A 23879-nucleotide genomic window follows, 5' to 3' on the forward strand; every position below is an offset into this window, starting at 1 on the left:
CAGCAGGACTGTGAAATATGGATGCATATTACAGTATTGTAGCTTCTTCAAGGGCACCGGAGAGGTGTGTGTCCTCACACTGCTGTGCTCTCTGCAGCTAGCGTTAGAGGCATGATGGCTCAGATCTACAGGGACGCTAGCTGCAGAGAGCACAGCAGTGTGAGGACGCACATCCAGTGGCTACAATCCTGTAATACAAATCCGTATTTCACAGCCCTGCTGCAACATACATACACTGTCTGCAGGACTGAACGGTCAGACTTAATAAACTGCTCAGTGTGAACATGTGCTGGGATATTACACTGCCATATGGGGGGGGGGGGATGCAGGTCTCCCCTCCCCCCCGGTACTCACTTTGACGAACTTGCCGTGCACCAGGTAAGGAGACTGGAAGTCGTTCTGGCAGTTAGAATAAGCCATTCCTACGCCGATCCCGGAGGAGAACACGATGGGCCACGTCTTTCCTGGAAAGAGAAGGCTTTATGGGTTACTCGGGGGGGGGGGGGGGGGGGGGCTGGGGGGTCTATGGGGTCGGGCCACGTGGAGACAATTAACCCTTTCCCAGCACACGCCGCTACCACACGCCCTTCCTACTAACAAGTGATTTAATGGAAAGTTTTAGGAGCAAAAAATAAGGGGTGAAGGCGAAATTCGCTGTGAGATACGTTATACGAGCGCGACTCTTTCATTGCGGATATCAAAGCGCATTCCCCTCTCCTAATAAAAGATCATGTCCTGAGTCGCGGATATTGGAAGGAGAAAATATTTTACATGAAATGAACACATCGGGGGCGGAGCATGGCAATCCAATAGAACATCAGTAAGGCCTGGAGCACTCCTTAAAGGAATTGTCCTATGTTATACCCCATCTACATAGCGAGGGATAAGATGCTGTTCTGTGCGGGTCCCATCATAAAACAGAGGAAGAATGGACAGGACCGTCCCAGCAGGCGGACCCTCACAGATTCCAGGCTGCACCATTTAGGGTGAATAAGACCCCATTCTTATGATTATTGGAGACTCCAAGCAATCAGAATGTTACCCACCACTCTATAGATAAGGGATGACCCCTTTAAGGGCATGATCCAATGCACCGGATTAGGCACCACTGATTCTTTTCTATAAATCAGTCCCCCTTGCGTGATTACCCACGACCTGACCAGACCCCCAAGTTTTGGAAAATCCCTTTAAAACTAACATCAAAATCAAGCATGGACAAACCAGGGACATTACTCGTAGGTCGAGGCACCTGTGATAATCTTCTTTGTTATCCATTGTCTCCTTCCTTCTTAAATCAATATTTATAATTATGCTATAGCTTCACAGGCCGTTACACTGTGCAGGAGCACCTCTCCTACCACTGTGTGCGATCACATCAGACAGAGGGAGGGCGTAATCCATGACCTCCTTCCTTCTAAAAATCAACTTTTAATATTACGCCAATGAGCCCCTCTGTGCTATGGCTTCACAGGCCGTTACACTGTCTCTGCCTCAACCTTTGCTCCCTCAGCGCTCCCCCCTTTCCACTTTGTGAGATTACATCAGACAGAGGGAGGGGAAGAAGTGCTCGTGCACAGTCTAACAGCCTGCGAAGCTACAGCATAATTGCAAAAGTCGATTTTAGAAGGAAGGAGGCCATGGTTAACAAATATAAGGAGATGACCACAGTCACGGTGTCTGGATCTATGAGTAATGCCCCTGGTTTATCTGAAGGTAGATTTCCTTTATTAATGCGCTCAGTGTAGATAATGCGCTTCCTTCAAAATCTGATGCAGTAAGGGACGGTATGGAAGGGAACTGGTTAAATTGCCTACAAAAAAAAAAAAATTGGTAAAAAAAATTCCCCACACCTGCGAGGGTCTGGCTTGTACAAGCTCACAGTTTCGTCAGGTTGTGTTCCTGCGGGTGGACTATGAGAAGTGACAGCGCTGGCTGTATGTCCTCCTGGTGGACGCAGAAGTAGAGGCTGAAGCCATCATGGCGGCCTGTATGCGTGGCCGGCTCATGTGCCCTGCATGGCAGACATCAACCAACTTTCTATAAGCCCTGAGTGGTCCGTAGTCAGATATAGAAATCCCCTGTCACCACTAGGGGGCACTTATAAGTTTACTACATACAGATCACACACTGATCTGTATGTACACAGAATGCTCCCCCTAGTGTCCACCACAGGAAGCAAAACTTTACAGTTTCATGTCCATGTAGGATATTTCTGGGATGCTCCACTTAGAACACACAATCTGACTATAATTTAGGAATAAATAGTACCTGATGCCCCCCCCCCCCCCTCCATAATTAGGAACAGGTACGTTGCATATTCATGTCTCACATATAGTTGAAACTTTGTTGACTCGGTGGAGGGAAATGTCAAAGGACTAAGGCAAGAACTCACTCTTAAAGAAGATGACGGAAAAGACAATCCCCAATCCAAGGCCGGCTCCTGCGGGAAAGGGAAAGAGGGAGATTTTAGGATGAGGAATCATACTACATACCACCATCATAATCCTACAGTTCACCGAGTATACAGGATGCAGCTCTGGATGTGACTAGAGTATTGGGCAGAATGGAGGATTAGCAGAACAAGGTGAATGGGTCATACTACATACCACCATAATGCTACAATTCACCGAGTATACAGGATGCAGCTCTGGATGTGACTACAGTACTGCGCAGGATGGAAGGTAAGTAGAACAAGATGAATGGTTCATACTACAGTTCACAGAGTATACAGTGCTGTACAGGATGCAGCTCTGGATGTGACTAGAGTACTGCGCAGGATATAAGGTAAGCAGAACAAGGTGAATGGATCATACTACATACCACCTCCATAATCCTACAGTTCACCAAGTATACTGTGCTGTACAGGATGCAGCTTTGGATGTGACTAGAGTATAGAAAATAAGCAGAACAAGGTGAATGGGATCATACCGCCGCGCTGGATGAAGGCGAATTCTTAGTCACGTCTAAATGGCGGAAATCCTCGGCTTTCTGCTCAAATAAATAACTGTTTAAAGGGGCGGTCGACCTTGAGATCAAGAACGACTTTCTTGGAAGGTTGGGGAAACTACAACTCCCATCGTTCCGGGATGGTGTCTATGGCGAGGGACGACAAGGGGTTAAGCCGCAGCCAGAACGCGAGGGCTGCTGGCACCTGATCCCTCCGCAGCTGTTTCCACTAAGAAGTGGCACCTCCAGGACAGGCCTACACTCATAACAATAAAACATGAAAGGCTTATCTTATAATAAGAGTGCAGCGAGGGGCCTAACGGGAGAGACATTTTCCAGAGAAGGGGCCTGGAGGCAGCGCGGGGCGGGCAGGGGGGGGCGCAAGGAGCCGCATTTACACCTTCTCCGTGGCGGCTTCAAACGCTTAATTGAAAAAACAGGCCCGGCGCTGCCTCATTTACTTCTCGCCATTAACCAGCCGCATGCCAAGAGCCCCGTGTGCCAACCAGATTAAGGCTGGAAGTGATGGAATTCCAGCGCTCGCATATGGTGGGACGCGGGAGGGGAAGAGGGGGCAACGCCTCATTGCAAGCTGTAAAAATCTAAACCCCTCGCACGAGACGTCCGCCAGATCAATCCGGCAGCCCATCAATCTCCAGGCAAGGACCTGCTGCTACGGGAGACTTCACACCCAGCTTTCCCAGGACCCGGAATGTCACCCTGCAAAGTTGTATCCCTTTACCATTCTCCATTCTATTGATACACCCATAGCCGATTATTCCCAATAATTCCCAGTTCTGCCGCTTCCACTCCAGAAGCGATGATGTCACATACACGGTGCAGGAGACCGATGAGGTCAGCGATCACATGCACAACGTAGGTGATGAGGTCACTGGAAATGGAGACAATCTGATTCCCATCTCTGTCAGGGTCTTAGTCCATCTAAGAACAAAGGATTGAGCATGGTGAATTTCAACATGCTTGATCCATCTCCTGCCCACCAAAATGAGAGTATTTAGCCGACCTAGTCTAGTTATTCTGCCCATTCATGAACCAGGCTGATCAGGATGAGCATACAGAATAGGCCCTTTACTTTTCTCTGCTCATTACCACATGTCTTCAGATTTATTTTTTTTTTACTAAGGAGATTTCACATAAAACAGGGAATGCTAAAAAAAAAAAAAAAAAAAAAAAGTGCATTTCCATAAAAAGATGATCACCGCAGGGCTTTAAATGGAACCGGTCACCAGTTTTTAGACAGACAACCAGCCCCCTCAGGTCTGGTATGAAATGTCTTTTCTAGAATTCTCTCTTATAAGAAATCATGTAAAAATGATCAGAGAAGAGTCATATTTTACTGAGATAAGTCAAGTTTTGAGACTTCCGGGGTAGAATCACTACAAATGACCCCATTTCCAGTACTATAGCACCTAGAAATAGGATTTTGGTGTCATTTATGAGAGTCATCTTTCTTCATCGCAAGCCTGGTGTTAGCTGAAAGAAAGATAAGAATCTCATAAATGACACCAAAATCATATTGCTAGGTGCTATAGTACTGTAATATAAGGTCATCTGTAGTAATGCTCCCCCGGCTGCCTCTAAACTTTACCGACCTCAGATAAACTAACTCTTTTCAGCTCATTTTCCCCATTTCTCATCAAGTTTAGAGGCCCCTATGTTTGGTTCTATAGCACCTAGAAATATGCTGCTGGTGTAATATTAAAGATAAGGATATATTCTCTTTTAGCCCCAATCAGGCTTTTCTTTCAGTGATCTTCCAAACCTGAAGTGAACCTTGCCCCTTTCGGCTTTTGAAATTGACTCATCTCCAAAAAATATGACTCTTCTCTGCTCATTATCACATGACTTTGGAGATTTTTTTTTTTTTTAAATAGGAATTTCACAGAAAAGAGGGAATGCTAAAAAGGATATTTCACCCCCTACCTGAGGCTGTGGTAGTATAATGGGGTAAAATCCGGTGACCCTTTAAAGGATGCTGTACTGTATTATTCTAGATTGGACGATATATTCCTATTATGGTCACCTTTAATGGTTGAGGCAGGACCCGATATAGTTCAGTATGTCAGACTCTTCTTCCCCTTGTGCAGGGTGACCCTTTAACCCATGACACCTGGACCCATCACACCCCCAGGCTTGACCAGATCATCCGCACCTCCGGCGCCAGAGCAATAAAAGTCCATTTCTATAAAGATCTTCTCCTCGCAGTGAATGGATCTGGCGTCCACACCGAGCCCATGTGCCAAGTACAGAGTAATGGTGTCTCATACTTTCCTGTTTCTAGGGTGTTGCTGCTATCTGCCCGTCCTATCATGTCTCTGCTTATGTGCAACTTGACCCGAGCTCCAGAAATATCAGCCACGATCAGAGTCCCTTCCGCAATAATAATGAAATAAAAAAATAAAACACAGCCCCCGGGACGCTCTAAAAGCCGGCGGTGCATTCCACGTTTGGGAGTGAGGGCTGCAGGCGGGTGTTATGGGGGAGAAAGAAAAACTGGGTTCAGACATCCCAGACCCAGACCATAGAAGGGAGGAAGGAAGGAGCAGGATCCAGATACACCGCAGGGCAGAGACCTAATGACCAGCACAGGAGAAGCCAATCTGTGTTTACTCAGCTGCGGGGGAACCAAAAGTCTCAGCATGAAACACAGCACAGCTGCTTCATTATATATCAGTAATGTTATCTATGTACACAGTGACTGCACCAGCAGCAGGATAGTGAGTGCAGCTCTGGGGTATAATACAGGATGTAACTCAGGATCAGTACAGGATAAGTAATGTCATGTATGTACACAGTGACTGCACCAGCAGCAGAATAGTGAGTGCAGCTCTGGAGTATAATACAGGATGTAACTCAGGATCAGTACAGGATAAGTAATGCCATGTATGTACACAGTGACTGCACCAGCAGCAGAATAGTGAGTGCAGCTCTGGAGTATAATGCAGGATGTAACTCAGGATCAGTACAGGATAAGTAATGTCATGTATGTACACAGTGACTGCACCAGCAGCAGAATAGTGAGTGCAGCTCTGGAGTATAATACAGGATGTAACTCAGGATCAGTACAGGATAAGTAATGCCATGTATGTACACAGTGACTGCACCAGCAGCAGAATAGTGAGTGCAGCTCTGGAGTATAATACAGGATGTAACTCAGGATCAGTACAGGATAAGTAATGTCGTGTATGTACATAGTGACTGCACCAGCAGAATAGTGAGTGCAGCTCTGGGGTATAATACAGGATGTAACTCAGGATCAGTACAGGATAAGTAATGCCATGTATGTACACAGTGACTGCACCAGCAGCAGAATAGTGAGTGCAGCTCTGGGGTATAATACAGGATGTAACTCAGGATCAGTACAGGATAAGTAATGTCATGTATGTACACAGTGACTGCATCAGCAGCAGAATAGTGAGTGCAGCTCTGGGGTATAATACAGGATGTAACTCAGGATCAGTACAGGATAAGTAATGTCATGTATGTACACAGTGACTGCATCAGCAGCAGAATAGTGAGTGCAGCTCTGGGGTATAATACAGGATGTAACTCAGGATCAGTACAGGATAAGTAATGTCATGTATGTACACAGTGACTGCACCAGCAGCAGAATAGTGAGTGCAGCTCTGGGGTATAATACAGGATGTAACTCAGGATCAGTACAGGATAAGTAATGTCATGTATGTACACAGTGACTGCACCAGCAGCAGAATAGTGAGTGCAGCTCTGGGGTATAATACAGGATGTAACTCAGGATCAGTACAGGATAAGTAATGTCATGTATGTACACAGTGACTGCATCAGCAGCAGAATAGTGAGTGCAGCTCTGGGGTATAATACAGGATGTAACTCAGGATCAGTACAGGATAAGTAATGTCATGTATGTACACAGTGACTGCACCAGCAGCAGAATAGTGAGTGCAGCTCTGGGGTATAATACAGGATGTAACTCAGGATCAGTACAGGATAAGTAATGTCATGTATGTACACAGTGACTGCACCAGCAGCAGAATAGTGAGTGCAGCTCTGGGGTATAATACAGGATGTAACTCAGGATCAGTACAGGATAAGTAATGTCATGTATGTACACAGTGACTGCATCAGCAGCAGAATAGTGAGTGCAGCTCTGGGGTATAATACAGGATGTAACTCAGGATCAGTACAGGATAAGTAATGTCATGTATGTACACAGTGACTGCACCAGCAGCAGAATAGTGAGTGCAGCTCTGGGGTATAATACAGGATGTAACTCAGGATCAGTACAGGATAAGTAATGTCATGTATGTACACAGTGACATAGTGAGTGCAGCTCTGGGGTATAATACAGGTAAGTAATGTCATGTATGTAGGGAGCAGTCAGACATGGCGGTGCATTACCGGCTCCTCTCCGTCACCCACAGCTGCCATGCAGGACGCTCTGCACAGTCGGAGTTGCCAGTATAACCATGGATTGTTTATTTGAACACTTTGGAAACCCTCGTACAAGCACTTCCAAGAACAAGATAATCTGCCAGCTCGCCAGAGCCCACAAGTACACAAGCGCTTCATCAGGGGGCTGCGGCGAGAGGCAGGGAAACACAAGAGCCCGTGCACAGCTGGGTCGGGCCACACAACGTGAACGCCAGAAATGGACAACAACCTCCAACAGGTTAACCATTGCCTCTTCTACAGACTACACAAAAATCTAGAACCATTAATGGCAATCAGAGCTTTAGAGGGCGACGGTGGAGAGCTGTAAACTACATCTATGTGTAACTCCTGGGGTTGTGTCCTCACACTGCTGTGCTCTGTGCTACAACCTCTCTACATTGCAGTTACATCACATCGCAAACCATCCACCTCGATTGCTTTGGTGTCTCACTACAAGCCGGCTACTGCCTTGATTCAGGGCGGAGGGGGGAGGACTGTCAAGTGGTTCAATGCTGAGAGATAAGTGCACAGCAGTGTGAGGACACAACCCCAAAATCGGCATTAGTCAGGTCCAAATTACCTTCTTTTAAAACTAAAGATCCCTTTAAAATGTAGGTCCATAAGGGACCGAAATCCTTTACGGGTGACGGGGCGCCCCCACTTGTCGCTGGCCGGGGCCCACATTGGGGTCTTGCAGAGGTTAATAAGGAGGCCTTTGAACTGCACGTGGTCCGGAGCTTCGCTGAGGGTCTCCATCACCCCCTGCATGTAAGGGATTAAACACGCAGCATTGTCCCCATCAGTCCCGGGAGGGGGGGGTGGGCGCCAAACTTCAATCACTGGCCGCCCCCATCCCTGCAGAGAATTAGATAAACTATGTGCACGGCTCTATCCTCCCCCTCCCTCCTCCTCAGAACACGCCGCACCTTTAATAAACGCAGGGGGGGGGGATTATTGTGAAACAATCACACAGCAACCAGAACAACACAGGTCGTCCTGCCAAAATAATACACGAGGCCCGGCCACAGGACAGAAATCCTGCTCATACATCAACATTATAGGTAGTATAGCTTCCATCCAGAGCCTCCTGGTTCACTATATATTATACAACTGCTAAGGAGGTGGAGCAAGACCGAGTGCACCGCCCCTATGGGTGGTACATAGAATGACAGAAGAGACATAGAATGTCAATCACTAGGATATATAATCACTGTATGATGGTTAGTAGCAGCAGGACTGTGTAAAAAGTATTTATAGCTTCTGGGTGGTGTGTCCTCACACTGCTGTGCTCAGAGTCCCTGTCTTCTGACTTCTATAGTATCCAACCAGCAGACATCTACAACTTTCAGTTAGAGCATAGAGTAGTGGAGCAATTACATGCAGGGGGCCAAGAACACAGCAGTGTGAGCACTCGCTTATAATAACTAGACCCAATTACATAGGGATAAATATAATCATTTATAGTCCACTGATACTAACAACACACATAAAAGGCAGGATTACACAGATCTTCAGGGGGCAATACACAACACCGGCTGCAGAGAGCACAGAGTACAGCAGTGTGAGGATACTCTTCTAATAGCGAATACCAACTATACAAGATAAATATAGTATTTATACTATTGCTGCTACTAACAACACCCACTAAGGTATGATAATACATCTCTCAAGAGGCAATACAGAACACCGGCTGCAGAGAGAACAGAGCACAGCAGTGTGATGACACCCCCTAGAGACAATAGCGATTAGCGCCACCGCCCCTTCATCCTTACTGCGTCATACACCTGATAAGATGACCCTTTAATGGGGCTGCAGTTCACCGTTTGGCCACCATGCAGCGGGTGGTGCCTTCCACCTCTGTCTATAGTATAGGCTCCAGTACCTGGAGGTCATCCGTATAGAATATGAATAAGGGGCCACACCTATAGCTATAGGCCTAGTTGGGGTGAACCAGCAGGATCTGGATGACAATAGCAGCATTCCTACATCTGTAACTGTAATGTGCGGGGCCTCCTGGAAGACATTACCCCGCAGGACACAATCACACGCTAATAATCAATGATGGGGGGGGGGGCCTTAAAAAAATACACATCCTGAATATTCATGAGGTTTGGGAGGGAGATTAGGTGACTATGACCACCCCTACCCTTCCCGAAACCCCACCATCAAGACCTCTGTTTATGGGGGCATCAAGACCTTGCTCTGAAAAATTAAGCCAAGGGAAAGCAGGGTTGGGCATGCCCCATCCCAAGGGAGTGTGCGGGTCTAGGTTGCATGTGTATGTGGAGAGTGGAAGGAATAGCTATAATGTGTGCTATACCTGGATTTAAAGGACTATTCCAGGATCACAAGGGAGTAAGATCATATTACTGGGGGTCCGACACTTGGCACCATTCCCAATCAGCCAAATTTACCATCAACTAAGCACAGCGCCGCACTCTATGTAGTGGCTGTCCTTGGTATTGCAGCTCAGCTCCATGCAAATCCTGAAATAGTAATGAATAGAGCCGATACTGTAATAGAGACGCATTTAACAATGATTCATTTCGGGCAAGTGACTACCCCGGGTCATTTCATTGTTCCCCTTGGGGCATTTGCGGTGCTTTAAAAGAGATTTAATAAAGATTAGGACAATCCGGTAATCCCATCTCCGCTCTCTATATACAGATCTCAATCCAATCTGGGAAAACAGCGGTAAACAAGCGATGGGCCCGGCTCTGGCCGCAGCACCTGGATCGTATCCGTCCAATAACCGCCAATGTGACAATGGCGTCGTAAAGGGCCGTTCTGGGCCAAACACGTGGAGGTGGCTTGGCTCGTACTGCGATGGGCCCGGAGATCTGCAGATACGAGGGCCCGGAGGAGAAGATTAATGGCTGAGAAAGTGCAGATGTGACTGGAACATACGTGGTAGTCGGCTCCGGGCTACAGCCGCAGCATCTGGATTTTATGGGGATAAGAGGAGAATTCAAAGCATCAAACAACATGTGTTGTGCAAACCTGGAAGACGTGATCAAAACTATGTACCAGGCCGCCCCCCGCTATACACATACCTCTATATACCCTGCAGGATAATCCTCCCATCCAACAACTACACTACTCCCTTAAAGGGAACCCGTCATCAGATTTTACCCCATTACACTACCAGCCCCTTAGGTAGGGGACAAAATTACCTTTCTAAAATTCCCTATTTTATGCGAAATCTCTATTAAAAAAAAAAAAAAAAAAAAATTAATAATAATAAATATATATATATATTCCAAATTGTTGTGAAAATGAGCAGAGAAAAGTCATATTTTGCTTCAGATGAGTCAAGTCAGACTCCTTTATCTTCCGTTCTATAGTAGCTAGAAACATGCTGCTAGTGTCATGTTAAAGATAAGAATACCCATCTTTCATATCACATCCCTACTGTGGTTCTGGAGCTACAGAACTGGAGAATTTTTTTATTTATTTTTTTAAAGACGGAATTTGATCTTTATTTGCCGCTCACATTCACAACTAATGTCAGAACCTTAAGCCTTATGTGATCTGAGAGAGTGTAATTTTCAATACTAAACCAGCATCATGTTCCAGGGTGATAGAAAACATAATATAGGGGCATCTGAAGCGCTCCAACTTCTGGCCCCTTCTAAACTTGACTCATCAATGGAAAATATGACTCATCTCTGCTGATTTTTTTACATGACTTTGTAGGTGAGGTTTCAGATAAAAGAAGAGATCCTAGAAAGGACATTCCATACATGACCTTAGGGGCTGGTAGTTTAAAAGGGGTAAAATCTGGTGGCAGGTTCCCTTTAAAGGAAACCTACCATTTCAAATGGTAGGTGTAAGCTGTAAATACCGAGCACCAGCTCAGGGTGAGCTCAGGGTGAGCTGGTGCCGGTGCTTAGTTTCGTTAGTGTTATTAACCGCTATATCGCGGTTTTAACACTTTTTAAACTTTATAGCAGAAGCTGCTTCGGCGCTGCGCACGACCGTGCGCGCGCAACGCCTGCGGCATTTCCTATGTAGGCGCACGCACGATCGTGCGCACGCAGCGCCGAAGCAGTTTCTGCTATAAAGTTTTAAAAAAGTGTTAAAACCGCGATACCGCGGTTTATAACACTGAAGAAACTAAGCACCGGCACCAGCTCACCCTGAGCTGGTGCTCGGTGTTTACAGCTTACACCTACCATTTGAAATGGTAGGTTTCCTTTAAGTAGCTTAAAAAAAACCTTTACATTTTCCTGCCATTTCACCTGTTATAACGCTCCTACTATGCAAGAACCAGGAGGCACAGGATGAACACAGCTAGAGATACCTCTCATGAAAGGGAAGAAGCTGTAACAAGGGGAGGGGGACAACAGGGTAGGTCCAAGCTGTTAGCCCCTCACTAATCAGCACTTATAGGGCTTGTATATGAGAAAGCTCGGAGTATTTGGACCAGCGCTGCAGAACCTCAGTCATCTCAGTGGTAACTATACTACAAGACATGGGTCAGGTGCAGGGCTGAGCGCCGGCTCCACATACTGATGTTATCTGCTCAAGTATCTTGTGATAGCTGGAATTTATTTCATATTTTTTGGTATTTTTTGTGAACACAGAGAGAAAGAGCAAGTGAAGGAAAACACATGCGGTGCCAAGCTCCCAGCATCCCGCTCTGGAGACGCCCCGGCGCTGGTCGGGAACAGGGTTTAATGCGAGTCCAGAAACTATTACACAGGGTGAGAGCTGCACTCACTTTCTTCATTACCCCAGGAGAGCGACAGCCGCAAGGAAAGGAGTGAACCGAGCGCAACATGCCCAAGAGTTCGCAGCGTCCTCTGTCCAACGCCGTAGAGGGGCCTCCGCAACGACTCCACTACCACCGCCATAGGGGCCTCCATGCCGAAAATCCCAACCACCCCCAGTCCACTGCCACAGAGGGGCTTCCAGCCACACCACCTATGTTCACTGCCACAAAGGAGCTTCCACGTAACACACTCATCCTCCCCCGTCCACCGCCATAGAGAGGCATACGCATCCCCCCTACATCCGTCGCCATAGATGGGCCTCTACGCCGTAACCCCCGCCGCCATAGAGGGTCTTTGTGACGCACCCCCACATGTCCACTGCCATAGAGGGGTCTCTTTGCACCCCTCCCATCATCCGCCGCCATAAAGGGGCCTCAACGCAGTCCCCTACTTCCTGCATAGAGGGTCCACTGTGCCGTGTGTCCGCCACCATAGAGGGGACTAAGCGCCGCACCCCCCATCATCCACCGCATGCACAGTTTCCTGAGCACATGGCTCTTGGCAGTTAAGTCCTGGAGGACCCAATATGCCCTAAAAGCTGCTCACAATTAACCGTGGCATCCAAGAGGTTAACACCAGTGATTATTATAAGTGGTGGCTGTGTAATAGAGTCAGACGACTATGGCCGCGTTTCCTTGTGGCGTGTGAATTGCGTTATGAAACCGGATTTAAAGATGCGCCCGCATTCACATGTTGCGTTTAGGTAAATAATATGCCCTATCCTCTCCCTAAAGCGCAGGCTGAACAAATCAATAGGTCTCAACATTAGAATCATCTTAAAAAGCCCAGCCCGTCCCTTTAAGAGAAGGTGTGCCGAGAGGCCTGGGCTCTTATCAGGCATTTCATTACAGAGCCGAGCACAGACACTTTGGCAGAACACAAAGTAATGGCAAAGAACAAAAAAAAAAAAGTTTCAGAGAAAAACCACTTTGTCAGAACTCTGCTGCCAAATCTGCAATATTTCTACTTATTTTGGAGATGAAACGAGGTGGAGGAGGGGGGGGGGGGAGGGAGGTGAGGCCGCAGGTCTGGGGCCTATAGATGACCAACAGGAGGGTGGAGGAGTTTAGGAAAAATTTTGAGATCATTATTAACTTTTTAGATTGTGAAATAACTTTGTTGGGCGAGTGCAGGACCCCTAGATTTATTAGGGGGGGGGGGGGGGACGCTAACACTTAAAGGGGAGGGGGTGATAAACTTTTCAAAGCAAGCGCAAGCATAGAAGTGCCGACCCTGAATTAAGGAATATTCCATCTGAAAAATATCCTGGTCCTGGGAAAGTAGAGTAGCTAGAAAGTGTTGTCTGGGAAAGCTGGGTGATGACCGTGCAAGGCTACGATTACACCTAATTGGGGGAAGGAGGGGTCCGGCTGCTATGCACGTCTTCACTAATGAGAAGATTTTACACCCTTCGTGTCCTGGGCCCCTCCACCCCTTGGCAGGGGATGTGGATGTATCAGGCTCACATTAACACCTCGCTATCAGTGAATAGAGCCTGCCAGGAAAGTGTCCGGGCGAGGCGACGAACGATTTATCCCATTTTATTTCTAGTTATCAGGAAAAATATTTCCTTGGAAACCCTGCGCAGTTCTCTGCCTGGACATGATTATTGTGAGAGTGAATCTCTGATAATTGCTTGATGGTAACACCCCAATTATCAGCGCTGCTTTCATCACCATGGATCAGAACTGTGCGCCAAAATTTATTTTTGCAGCTGTAATAGAATATATAGTAGTCACCACTAGGAGGAGCTCATATCCAGAATTGTGTATGCATTTCTGTGCAGGGAGCTCCCCCTAGTGGTGGTAAGAAGAAATCAAATTTTACCATGAAAAAAAATAATATTTTCAGGATTTAAAAAGAAAAATGTATTACAATAGGTCAAATCAATGCTGGTAATCCCAACGATCAGCTGTCACTGCCCCCGTAGGCTTCCGACTTGTTACTCCTTGTTCATTATAGTGCTATTCACCGACTAGTGACAGTACTTGGTATTGCAGCTCAGCCCCATTCACTTCAATTAAACTGGAAGGCAATTGCCTATGTGACCAATGACTCGAGAAGTCACAGAATACAGAAGAGATTCCCAAAACTTCAAGATGATTATTGGGGGGGGGGGGGACCCTCACAATCTCATTCTTAAGATAAGTTATTGAAAACCCCATCAAGGAGAGCTCAAACAGGGCAAAGTATTCCTCATTGATTAAATGAATTCCTGCTAAATGTTTGACTGCTGGGGTGCAACCACTGGAACCCCAAATTCTAATGAGAACTGTAGTTCTATTGTGAACTTCCATCATGTTAAATGGGACTGACAGATCACTGACAGAGTCCATTGGTCTAACAGAGTATTAAAGGAGCGGCAGTGCACATGCGTGACCCCCGGCCTCATTCAAATAAGGACTATGGATCCCCATTCTTGTGATGGATAGGGATCTCAGAGATCGGAGCTCTTCCACAACACTGGCCGAGCCCTTAAAGAGAACCCGTCATGCAAAATAACCCCCCTAAACTAAATATATTTTCATAAACTGCCATTAGAGAGCATTGCCGCTATCCCTTCATTGTCCCTCTACATGCCTGTAAACCTAAGCAATGAGGCCCTAAAGCTGTATGCAAATGACCTGTGAAATGTCCAATGAAACATTAGCATATTCAAGCTGTCCATCTTATTCATGAGTGGGAGGCACAGCCACACCCCCAGTGCATGACTGACAGCCTGTATAATGATGTGAGGCTGTATAATGATGTGCTTCCTGGTGCTGGTGGCCACGCCCCCTGCAGCCTGTGTGTGCATGTGTGTGTGTATAGGAGAGATACAGCAGCTCCAGGCAGCCATGTTACAGCAGAACATGTCAGGTACTTGTGTAGCTGATGTCTGTGTCTCTCACTTGTATATTAGGAGGATGCAGCATGTCAGCAGATGCAGCACACACACTAGCCATGCTTTACTATACATTACACACAGACATGAGCAGGGGGAGGAGAGGGGAGGGGGAACAGGAGTGACATCACTGCCTCTGACCATGTGACCAGCCTCATTTACATGATAAAGAATAGATGATTTTATAATGAATAATGTATGAAATAACTAGATAAAGGCTGGGATGGATCCTTGTGCGCTGCTCCAACAGGTAGTAGTGACAGGACTAGTGACACAGACCTGATGACAGGTGTCCTTTAAGTTTTACTGTATACAATGTGGATCATAGATGTGACAGGTTATACATGAGCCTTTTGCTTTACACATTGGCGCTTTGGAATGTGCAATAAATGGCAAAAGGAAACGTTATTACTAAAAAGTGCCTTAGGGCATCTCTTTGGGCACTCTATCTCCAAAAGGTTTACCACCACTGCTCTAAGTACAACCAAAAGCCACTTATATGTTGCAAAGTGCCAACATGACAGTAACTTATTGATCCCTGCTGTATCACAGGTTTCAATCGTATTAGTGTCCTGAGTTCACCCATACAATAAAAAGATGGAGAACTTGGATTCAGGGTTGCCTGAAGAAGAACAATCAGGGTTCCCAGAGCAGGCGCTCCAATAATAAGCTCTGTCCACACTTTCTTGTTCCTCCTGTAGCCCCGGCAGCCAAGGATGTTGCTTTAAAATGGCGCTGAGCATGGCACGTCCAGGACTGCAGGAGGAAGTCCTGTCTGGCAAACTCTGTGCTGGGGTGATGGCCTCTGTGCCCATAGAAAGGACTCCGAGTGCCACCTCTATCACCCGTGCCATAGGTTCGCCACCACTTAGGGCATCTCAGCCCATTGCAAGAAAAGACGGGAACAGTTTGTGAATGCAGCTCTGGAGGCGACTAGAGAATCAGTCTTGATGAAAGTTGGTCAATCACAAAAACCAAAGAACAATGGGGAGTGGAGAAATCAAGTAAATAACCACAGAGAGGCGCTACTGGGTGGTGTGTAAGGCACGCAGAGAGGGCAAATATATGGAATAACTTATTTGTTTTAGCCTTAAACACAGCTCCGATAATATAGGTTTCTTCCAAGGCATCACACCATGTGGCTGGTTTTAGCAGGACGAGCGATGGTGAGGGGGTCCGCAGCCGCTCTCGTGTCCGCGAGCCATTAAGTGGGGCCAGAAGAAAAAAAAAGAAAGAAAAGAAACATAAAATGGCTTTTAGTGTTCTAGGAAATGGAAAAAAATATCCTTTCGCCTCGGAGTACAATACTCCAGCACATTGGCATGCAGGCACAAAACTGCCCGTTCTGTGCCAAGCTCCATTTTTCCATTTAATAAGTTTGGTCTCACCTCGGAGGGCTTCCTGTGGAGGGGAAGTGTGCTGGCTGCACGCTGTTAACCGTTTTGTGGGTGGGCGCCAAGTGACTGTACAGGGGACATATAGCAGCACACAGTAGTGTAAGCCCATAGTGTACTGCCAGGTGGTGGTGGTGCACAGAGATTGTTGTATAAACCCTATTCCTCCATTCATACTGAATACATATTCACACTAGGTACCAAAGCGTCACACGTCCGAGCTGCTCTGACTGGTCATTTCCAGTGGATAGGCACAGCACAAGGCATCTGAACCAAAGCAACCCAGAACTATGCGTTGGGGGCTCCGGTTCTACAGTCCCTGGAGGGCTCCATGTCTCCAGTCTCTGCCGGTCTCTCTGGGTTCCATGTACCTAGTAGCGGCTCTCAGGTCTCTCAAGGGCTCCCTAATCTCTGACACCAGTTATCTTGTGGGCTTCCTGGGTTCTAGGTTTCTTTTAGCAGCTCTCTAGGTTCCATGTTCCTATTAGCAACTCTGTTCTCTCAAGGGTTCCCTAGTCTCTGACGCCAGCTCTCTGATCTCTGGTGGGCTCCCCAGATTCTAGGTTGCTAATAGCGGCTCTCCAGTCTCTCTAGGTTTTATGTTCCCAGTAGCTTCTTTCCGATCTCTCAAGGGCTCCATAGTCTCTGATGGCAGCTCTCTGATCTCTGGTGGGCTCCCCAGGTACTAGGTTGCTAATAGCGGTTCTCCAGTCTATCTAGGTTCCATGTTCCTAGTAACATCTCTCAAAGGTTCCTTAGTCTCTGATGGCAGATCTCCCATCTCTGGAGATTTCGAAGTTCTAGGTTCCTAGTAGTTGTTCTTCAGTCTCTATGGGTTTAATGTACTTAGTAGCGGCTTTCTACTCTCTCTAGGGCTCCCTATTCTCTGACAGGAGCTCTCTGGTCTCTGGAGGGCTCCCTAGGTTTTAGGTTGCTAGTAGGGGCTCTCTGCTCTCTCTAGAGCTCCCTATTCTCTGACGGGAGCTCTCTGGTCTCTGGAGGGCTCCCTAGGTTTTAGGTTGCTAGTAGGGGCTCTCTGCTCTCTCCAGCTTCCATGTTTCTAGTAGGGGCTCTCCAGTCTCTCTAGGGCTTCCCTAGTCTGACGGCAGCTCGCTGGTCTCTGCGGGACTCCCAAGGTTCATGGGTTCTTAGTGGCAGCTCTCCGATCTCTGGAGACCAGCTGGACCATACAGACGTTATGTCCCTCCTACAAATGAAAGCTTTGCAATTCATATGGCGATCCATGGTTAAAAAGGGGGGGTCTAGTCATGTATCTGGTATTGTATGCATCATTTTGCAAGATGAAAAAAACTTTCTGTAGGAAGGACTTTTCCCTCCACAATAGTAAATTGTACTTGGGCATGAAATCTCCTTATGGTGCCTCCGATGCAGATGTGGACTAATGGAGGATGTTGGGGACTGATGGAGATTACCTTAAAGTCTATCTAGAGATCCTTATATCTGTGGACGCCACAAAATGCCAACAATATATCATCGCAAGCAAAGATGGCTCTGTGTGGTTTGTCGGATTACACATCTCACGTATGACCATTGAGGGTAGTCAAAAAGTATCACAAAAGTAAAGCAGGTCCTATTCTGGCCACGGCGCAGCTACCCCCACCCACCACCATCACCATCACCACCTGGCTACAAAAGGGCCTTACATTGATCTGAAAGCACAACCATGGGGTTAATAAAGGGCCATATGGACTGGGTACAGTGCTGCCCCTTGAGAAGCGTCATATTAGAAAACTTGGCGTTCTAGAATCTGGTATGATACAAACTATATCCCAAATTTACAAGGAACAGAAAGAAAAAGAAATGAACAGAAGAGAATTATTAACAGGATGAAAGAAGAGGCCGCCCACACAATTATGTGATGAAGTTATTGCAATGACGAATAGAGAGAGGAAGGGGCCGGCGCCAAGATACAAATTTAGTGAAGGACTGATAGAATAACACCAGGGCGGCCGGCGTGCCAGGAAGTTCATTTATTTCATTTTATAAGGTGTCGGGAGCGGAGACCTTTGAAAGTCGCCCCAAGCTCCGGCTACACAGGTTGAAAAGTTTTCTGAGCCATTAACCTGCCAATTCTGTCAAATTCCATGCAGCTGTTTTTCCGGAATCAACGCACAAAGAAAGGTCTTAATTCTGGCAAAACCTCGCAGGAGCTTCATGACGACTTATTTCCAAAAATAGTGAAGCGGATTTAATGAAACTTCGGAAAATAAATTAGACCCTGGAAGCGCTACAAAGTCTCCCGGTCTCATCCGGATCTAAGCTCTTCCCTAAACTTACAAGACGGTGAGAAAAAAGGAAAGAAAGCACCGAGCCGGGACCAAAGCCTCCACAAATCATCCAGAATAATACACTGACACATCAAGGGGAACAGCAATAACCAGAGGTCACATCTACACCCTGCACACAGCCAGGAGACCACAGCTGTATAGCTATAATCACTACACATGGAAACCCATTCATATCAGAACTTTATAGTAACCCCCTATGTACAAGAATATAACTACTATAATACTGCCCCCTATGTACAAGAATATAACTACTATAATACTGCCCCCTATGTACAGGAATATAACTACTATAATACTGCCCCCTATGTACAAGAATATAACTACTATAATACTGCCCCCTATGTACAAGAATATAACTACTATAATACTGCCCCCTATGTACAGGAATATAACTACTATAATACTGCCTCCTATGTACAAGAATATAACTACTATAATACTGCCCCCTATGTACAAGAATATAACTTCTATAATACTGCCCCCTATGTATAAGAATATAACTACTATAATACTGCCCCTATGTACAAGAATATAACTACTATAATACTGCCCCCTATGTACAGGAATATAACTACTATAATACTGCCCCCTATGTACAAGAATATAACAACTATAATACTACCCCCTATGTACAAGAATACAACTGCTATAATGCTACTTTTATCCTCTTCTCCTACATCCCTGGCAGCAGAGGAAGCACGGGAAGGTGGCATCAACCTTTCCCAAAAGTAAATCATCCCAGAGAAGGATTTTCAATCCTTCCGGACCCATAAAGATGATACCTCGGCTACGGTGCCAGAGTCCTCCCAGGGAGCAGGATGCGTCCTGAGCACCTGGGATTAAGCAGAGCCTGGCGCTCGGTTTATATCATTGTCAGCCCAGAGGAGAATACATAAAAAGACTTCCTAGTAAATCCATTTTCAAATTCACCAAAATCCCCAGCGGTATCCGGTGTTAGCGCATTCGGCCACAGCCGAGTATTAAAGACACAGACACCTATTTCCCGGACCTACACATCCCAAGATCCTAGTATAAAGCTGTTTTCACGGTGACGTGTTCAGTTGGAGAGGTGGAGGGATGAGTGCAGCTCACCCCTCCCCTCTCCATAGCAAGCAGTGCTACACTGCAAATCTCCCAACCAAGATGGAACACGCTCTATTTTGCAGCAACATCATAGAACACGCGTGTGTTCTCGCATATCGCGTCATGCACCACACACGTCTATGGCGGCCGTATGCTAGCCTCCATCCACATCCGGAGCTGCAAGTATACATGTGTGAACAGGGCACAATACATCTCCTTGAGGCTGGGCAAGATCAACTCCCTACAGAGGTGATCACCACTAAAATACAGGCAAAAGGTCTTCATTCAGATGGAAAACCTGTTAACACTTTCTGACAGTCATTCTCCCAGACGCTGGGGGTTCCAGTGGCTTGACCCCAAGAAATGTGACCCCTCTACCCTATCCTATAATATCTGGCAGGAAATTCTCTTTGAAAGGGGTTTTCCCAAAATGTTTTATCACCTTTGAGGGTGAAGAACGTATAAGATAGGAGTAAAGGAAACACTCATTTCCAGAGGGATCCCTTTTTTCCAGTGGTTGATCGATCCTCTCGTCAGATGAGGTCATGTGCATTGTCCAAGTAATCGCTATGCCAATGCCTGGGCTCTGAATGAATGGCCGCCGCTGGAACCAAAGGATCCTCCAGAGATGGACCTGACACAGAAACCTAAGGTGCCCTTCAGAGACTGGAGAACAGGCACAGGAACCTAGGTTACCCAACAGAAACGCAGATGCAAACTCTTCAGAAACCCAAGAATGGTCACGAACTTAGAGAGCCCACCAAAGATCAGAGAACTACCAATGGAATCTAAGGAGCCCACCAGAGACCCGAGAACCGCTGATGGAACATAAGGAGCCCACCAGAGATCCGAGAACCACCGATGGAACATAAGGAGCCCACCAGAGATCCGAGAACGACCAATGGAATCTAAGGAGCCAATCAGAGACCCGAGAACCACCGATGGAACATAAGGAGCCCATCAGAAAAGGAGGACCGCCGATGGAACCTAAGGAGCCCATCAGAAAAGGAGAACCGCCGATGGAACCTAAGGAGCCCATCAGAAAAGGAGAACCGCCGATGGAACCTAAGGAGCCCATCAGAAAAGGAGAACCGCCGATGGAACCTAAGGAGCCCATCAGAAAAGGAGAACCGCCGATGGAACCTAAGGAGCCCATCAGAAAAGGAGAACCGCCGATGGAACCTAAGGAGCCCATCAGAAAAGGAGAACCGCCGATGGAACCTAAGGAGCCCATCAGAAAAGGAGAACCGCCGATGGAACCTAAGGAGCCCATCAGAAAAGGAGAACCGCCGATGGAACCTAAGGAGCCCATCAGAAAAGGAGAACCGCCGATGGAACCTAAGGAGCCCATCAGAAAAGGAGAACCGCCGATGGAACCTAAGGAGCCCATCAGAAAAGGAGAACCGCCGATGGAACCTAAGGAGCCCATCAGAAAAGGAGAACCGCCGATGGAACCTAAGGAGCCCATCAGAAAAGGAGAACCGCCGATGGAACCTAAGGAGCCCATCAGAAAAGGAGAACCGCCGATGGAACCTAAGGAGCCCATCAGAGACCCGAGAACCACCGATGGAACCTAAGGAGCCCATCAGAAAAGGAGAACGACCAATGGAATCTAGGGAGCCCACCAGAAAACCACTGATGGAACCGAAAGAGCCCACCAGAGACTGAAGAACGACCAATGAAATCTAGGGAGCCCACCAGAGAGCACTACTAGAGGCTGCAGAGAGCACCAGAAAACAAAGAAAACTAATAACAGTAAACCCCTTTAAGGCACACGTTATTTCTTTATTTCATGGACAGTTTGACTCAAATCCCAGAGACCCCCTTTAACATTTTTCGTCTATGTAACCAGAGTACAAATTCCTGTTTTATTAGAATAAGTATACGTCTTGCCAGTAAGGCGTTCATTCCAAGAAGCGGTGAATGTGATCCATGTGCAACAAGAGTCATGTGACGCCCGGGGCCGCTGTGTATTAGACGGAGTCATTAATCAATCAATGTGGAAATTGTGAGGCCGAGACTCGCCGGAGTTGCTATGGCCTTTATTTGCACAGCAGTGAGTGGACAGTTGGATGACCTCACTCCCTCCTCCACATTTAGAGGCGCAGTATAGACCCAAATCATCCGGACGTGACTCACCCCAATTTATTACAGGGCTGTCTACAGAACTCAACTTTGTACTCAGTCCAGTACCTGCGAATATCCATCAACCCCACTGACATTTGCTTTCAAGCGCGGCAAAACCTTATTACATCTCTTTTACCGGCGCTTATACATAATCCACATTCTGTGTTCGATTAGTACGGTCTTTAATCTTATGCTGCAGTAATCTGACAGCAAGCTGTAGACAGCCACGCCCCTTGTTGGAGATAATATACAGTAGTGCAAGTGACTAACACAATGCATTTTGGGAGGTGAAGTTTCATACACCGGCGCATTGGCTGAGTGGGTAGCACTTCTGCCTTGCAGCGCTGGGGTCCTCGGTTCGAATCCCACCAAGGTCAACATCTGCAAAGAGTTTGTATGTTCTCTCCGTGTCTGCGTGGGTTTCCTCCGGGTCCTCCAGTTTCCTCCCACACTCCAAAATATACTGTTAGGTTGTTTAGATTGTAAGCCCCATGGGGACAGGAACCAATTTGTCATGCTTTGTGCAGCACTGCGTAATCTGTGTGCGCTATATAAATAAAGAATTATTATCCAGGTCAACCTGCTTTAGGGCAGCTACACGTGACCAACCTTGGGTCAGTGGGTTGGCCAGAATCGGACAGAGCGGGCTTTCCACTAGGACATATTACATCTTCCAGGGTGCCCATAATCCAACCTGTCCATAAAGATTTTGGTTGACCCTCTGACATCTACTGCAGGGATGTCTGCGCGGTATCGATGTCGTACAACACATCCCGAATTTACAGCAAAACACAGATCTCCCAAGTGTAATAACTCTGCAGTGACTCATCCCACAGAAATAGCAAAAATCTCACTTTAATCAGAAGAGGGAAGGGTACGGCTTGGCCACTCGTCCAAAATTAATTCAATTTGCCCTTTAATTCCCAGCATGGAGAGTGGACTTTCTGCTCTAGATTATCATTGGGAACAAAGCGAGGCGGGGAAGACGGGGGGGGGGGGGGGGGGGGGTTTGGGTAGATTAAAAACAAACTTGTGTTGTTTGCCTCACTATGATTCATCCAAACAAATGCTAAAATCATGGTATAATCCACATCAGTCCAGGAGGCAGAACACTCATATCTAGGAACCCGGACCCAAACACAAACAACCACCAGAAAGAGGGGGCTGTGTTATACAAACAGGGAAATGGTGGGGTGAGTAACCCTGCATTCACAACTTAGACAATCTCAGGAGTATGTTGAGAAAATTGTTGATGTACCGTGTTAGCCAGGAAAAATCTGATGTAAATACTTTTGTGTAAAAACTACAAAAATTCTTAAGGAATGATACCTTTATTGGCTAACCAGAAAAATGATATTTGGTGCAAGCTTTCAGGGCACACAGGCCCCTTCTTCAGGCATGGATACAAATGAAGCATTTGTAGTCCATCATTTGTATCCATGCCTGAAGAAGGGGCCTGTGTGCCCTGAAAGCTTGCACCAAATATAATTTTTCTTAAGAATTCCTTAAGAATTTTTGTAGTTTTTACACAAAAGTATTTACATCACAATCTCAGGAGATCAGACATTTCACCAATTTTACCATTTTATATGCCAATTAAATACTGCCCCCTATGTACAAGAATATAACTACTATAATACTGCCCCCTATGTACAAGAATATAACTACTATAATCCTGCCCCCTATGTACAAGAATATAACTACTATAATACTGCCCCCTATGTACAAGAATATAACTACTATAATACTGCTACCTATGTACAAGAATATAACTACTATAATACTGCCCCCTATGTACAAGAATATAACTACTATAATACTGCCCCCTATGTGCAAGAATATAACTACTATAATACTGCCCCCTATGTACAGGAATATAACTACTATAATACTGCTTCCTATGTACAAGAATATAACTACTATAAAACTG

The 23879-nt window shown here is 46.5% G+C and overlaps 1 protein-coding gene across 1 annotated transcript in view; it reads right to left on the bottom strand.

The window, feature by feature from the left end:
- MICOS10 (mitochondrial contact site and cristae organizing system subunit 10) overlaps positions 1 to 23879 on the bottom strand; it is a 32773-nt gene that overhangs the window by 1477 nt on the left and 7417 nt on the right. The window contains exons 2-3 of the mRNA XM_072155205.1: positions 2393 to 2440; positions 355 to 464 (exon numbers count right to left, since the gene is read on the bottom strand). Coding sequence (XP_072011306.1) covers positions 355 to 464; positions 2393 to 2440 — 158 coding nt within the window. The remainder of the gene's footprint in view (positions 1 to 354; positions 465 to 2392; positions 2441 to 23879) is intronic.

Source organism: Engystomops pustulosus, chromosome 6 (assembly GCF_040894005.1).
Source record: "Engystomops pustulosus chromosome 6, aEngPut4.maternal, whole genome shotgun sequence".
NCBI classification, from domain to species: domain Eukaryota; kingdom Metazoa; phylum Chordata; class Amphibia; order Anura; family Leptodactylidae; genus Engystomops; species Engystomops pustulosus.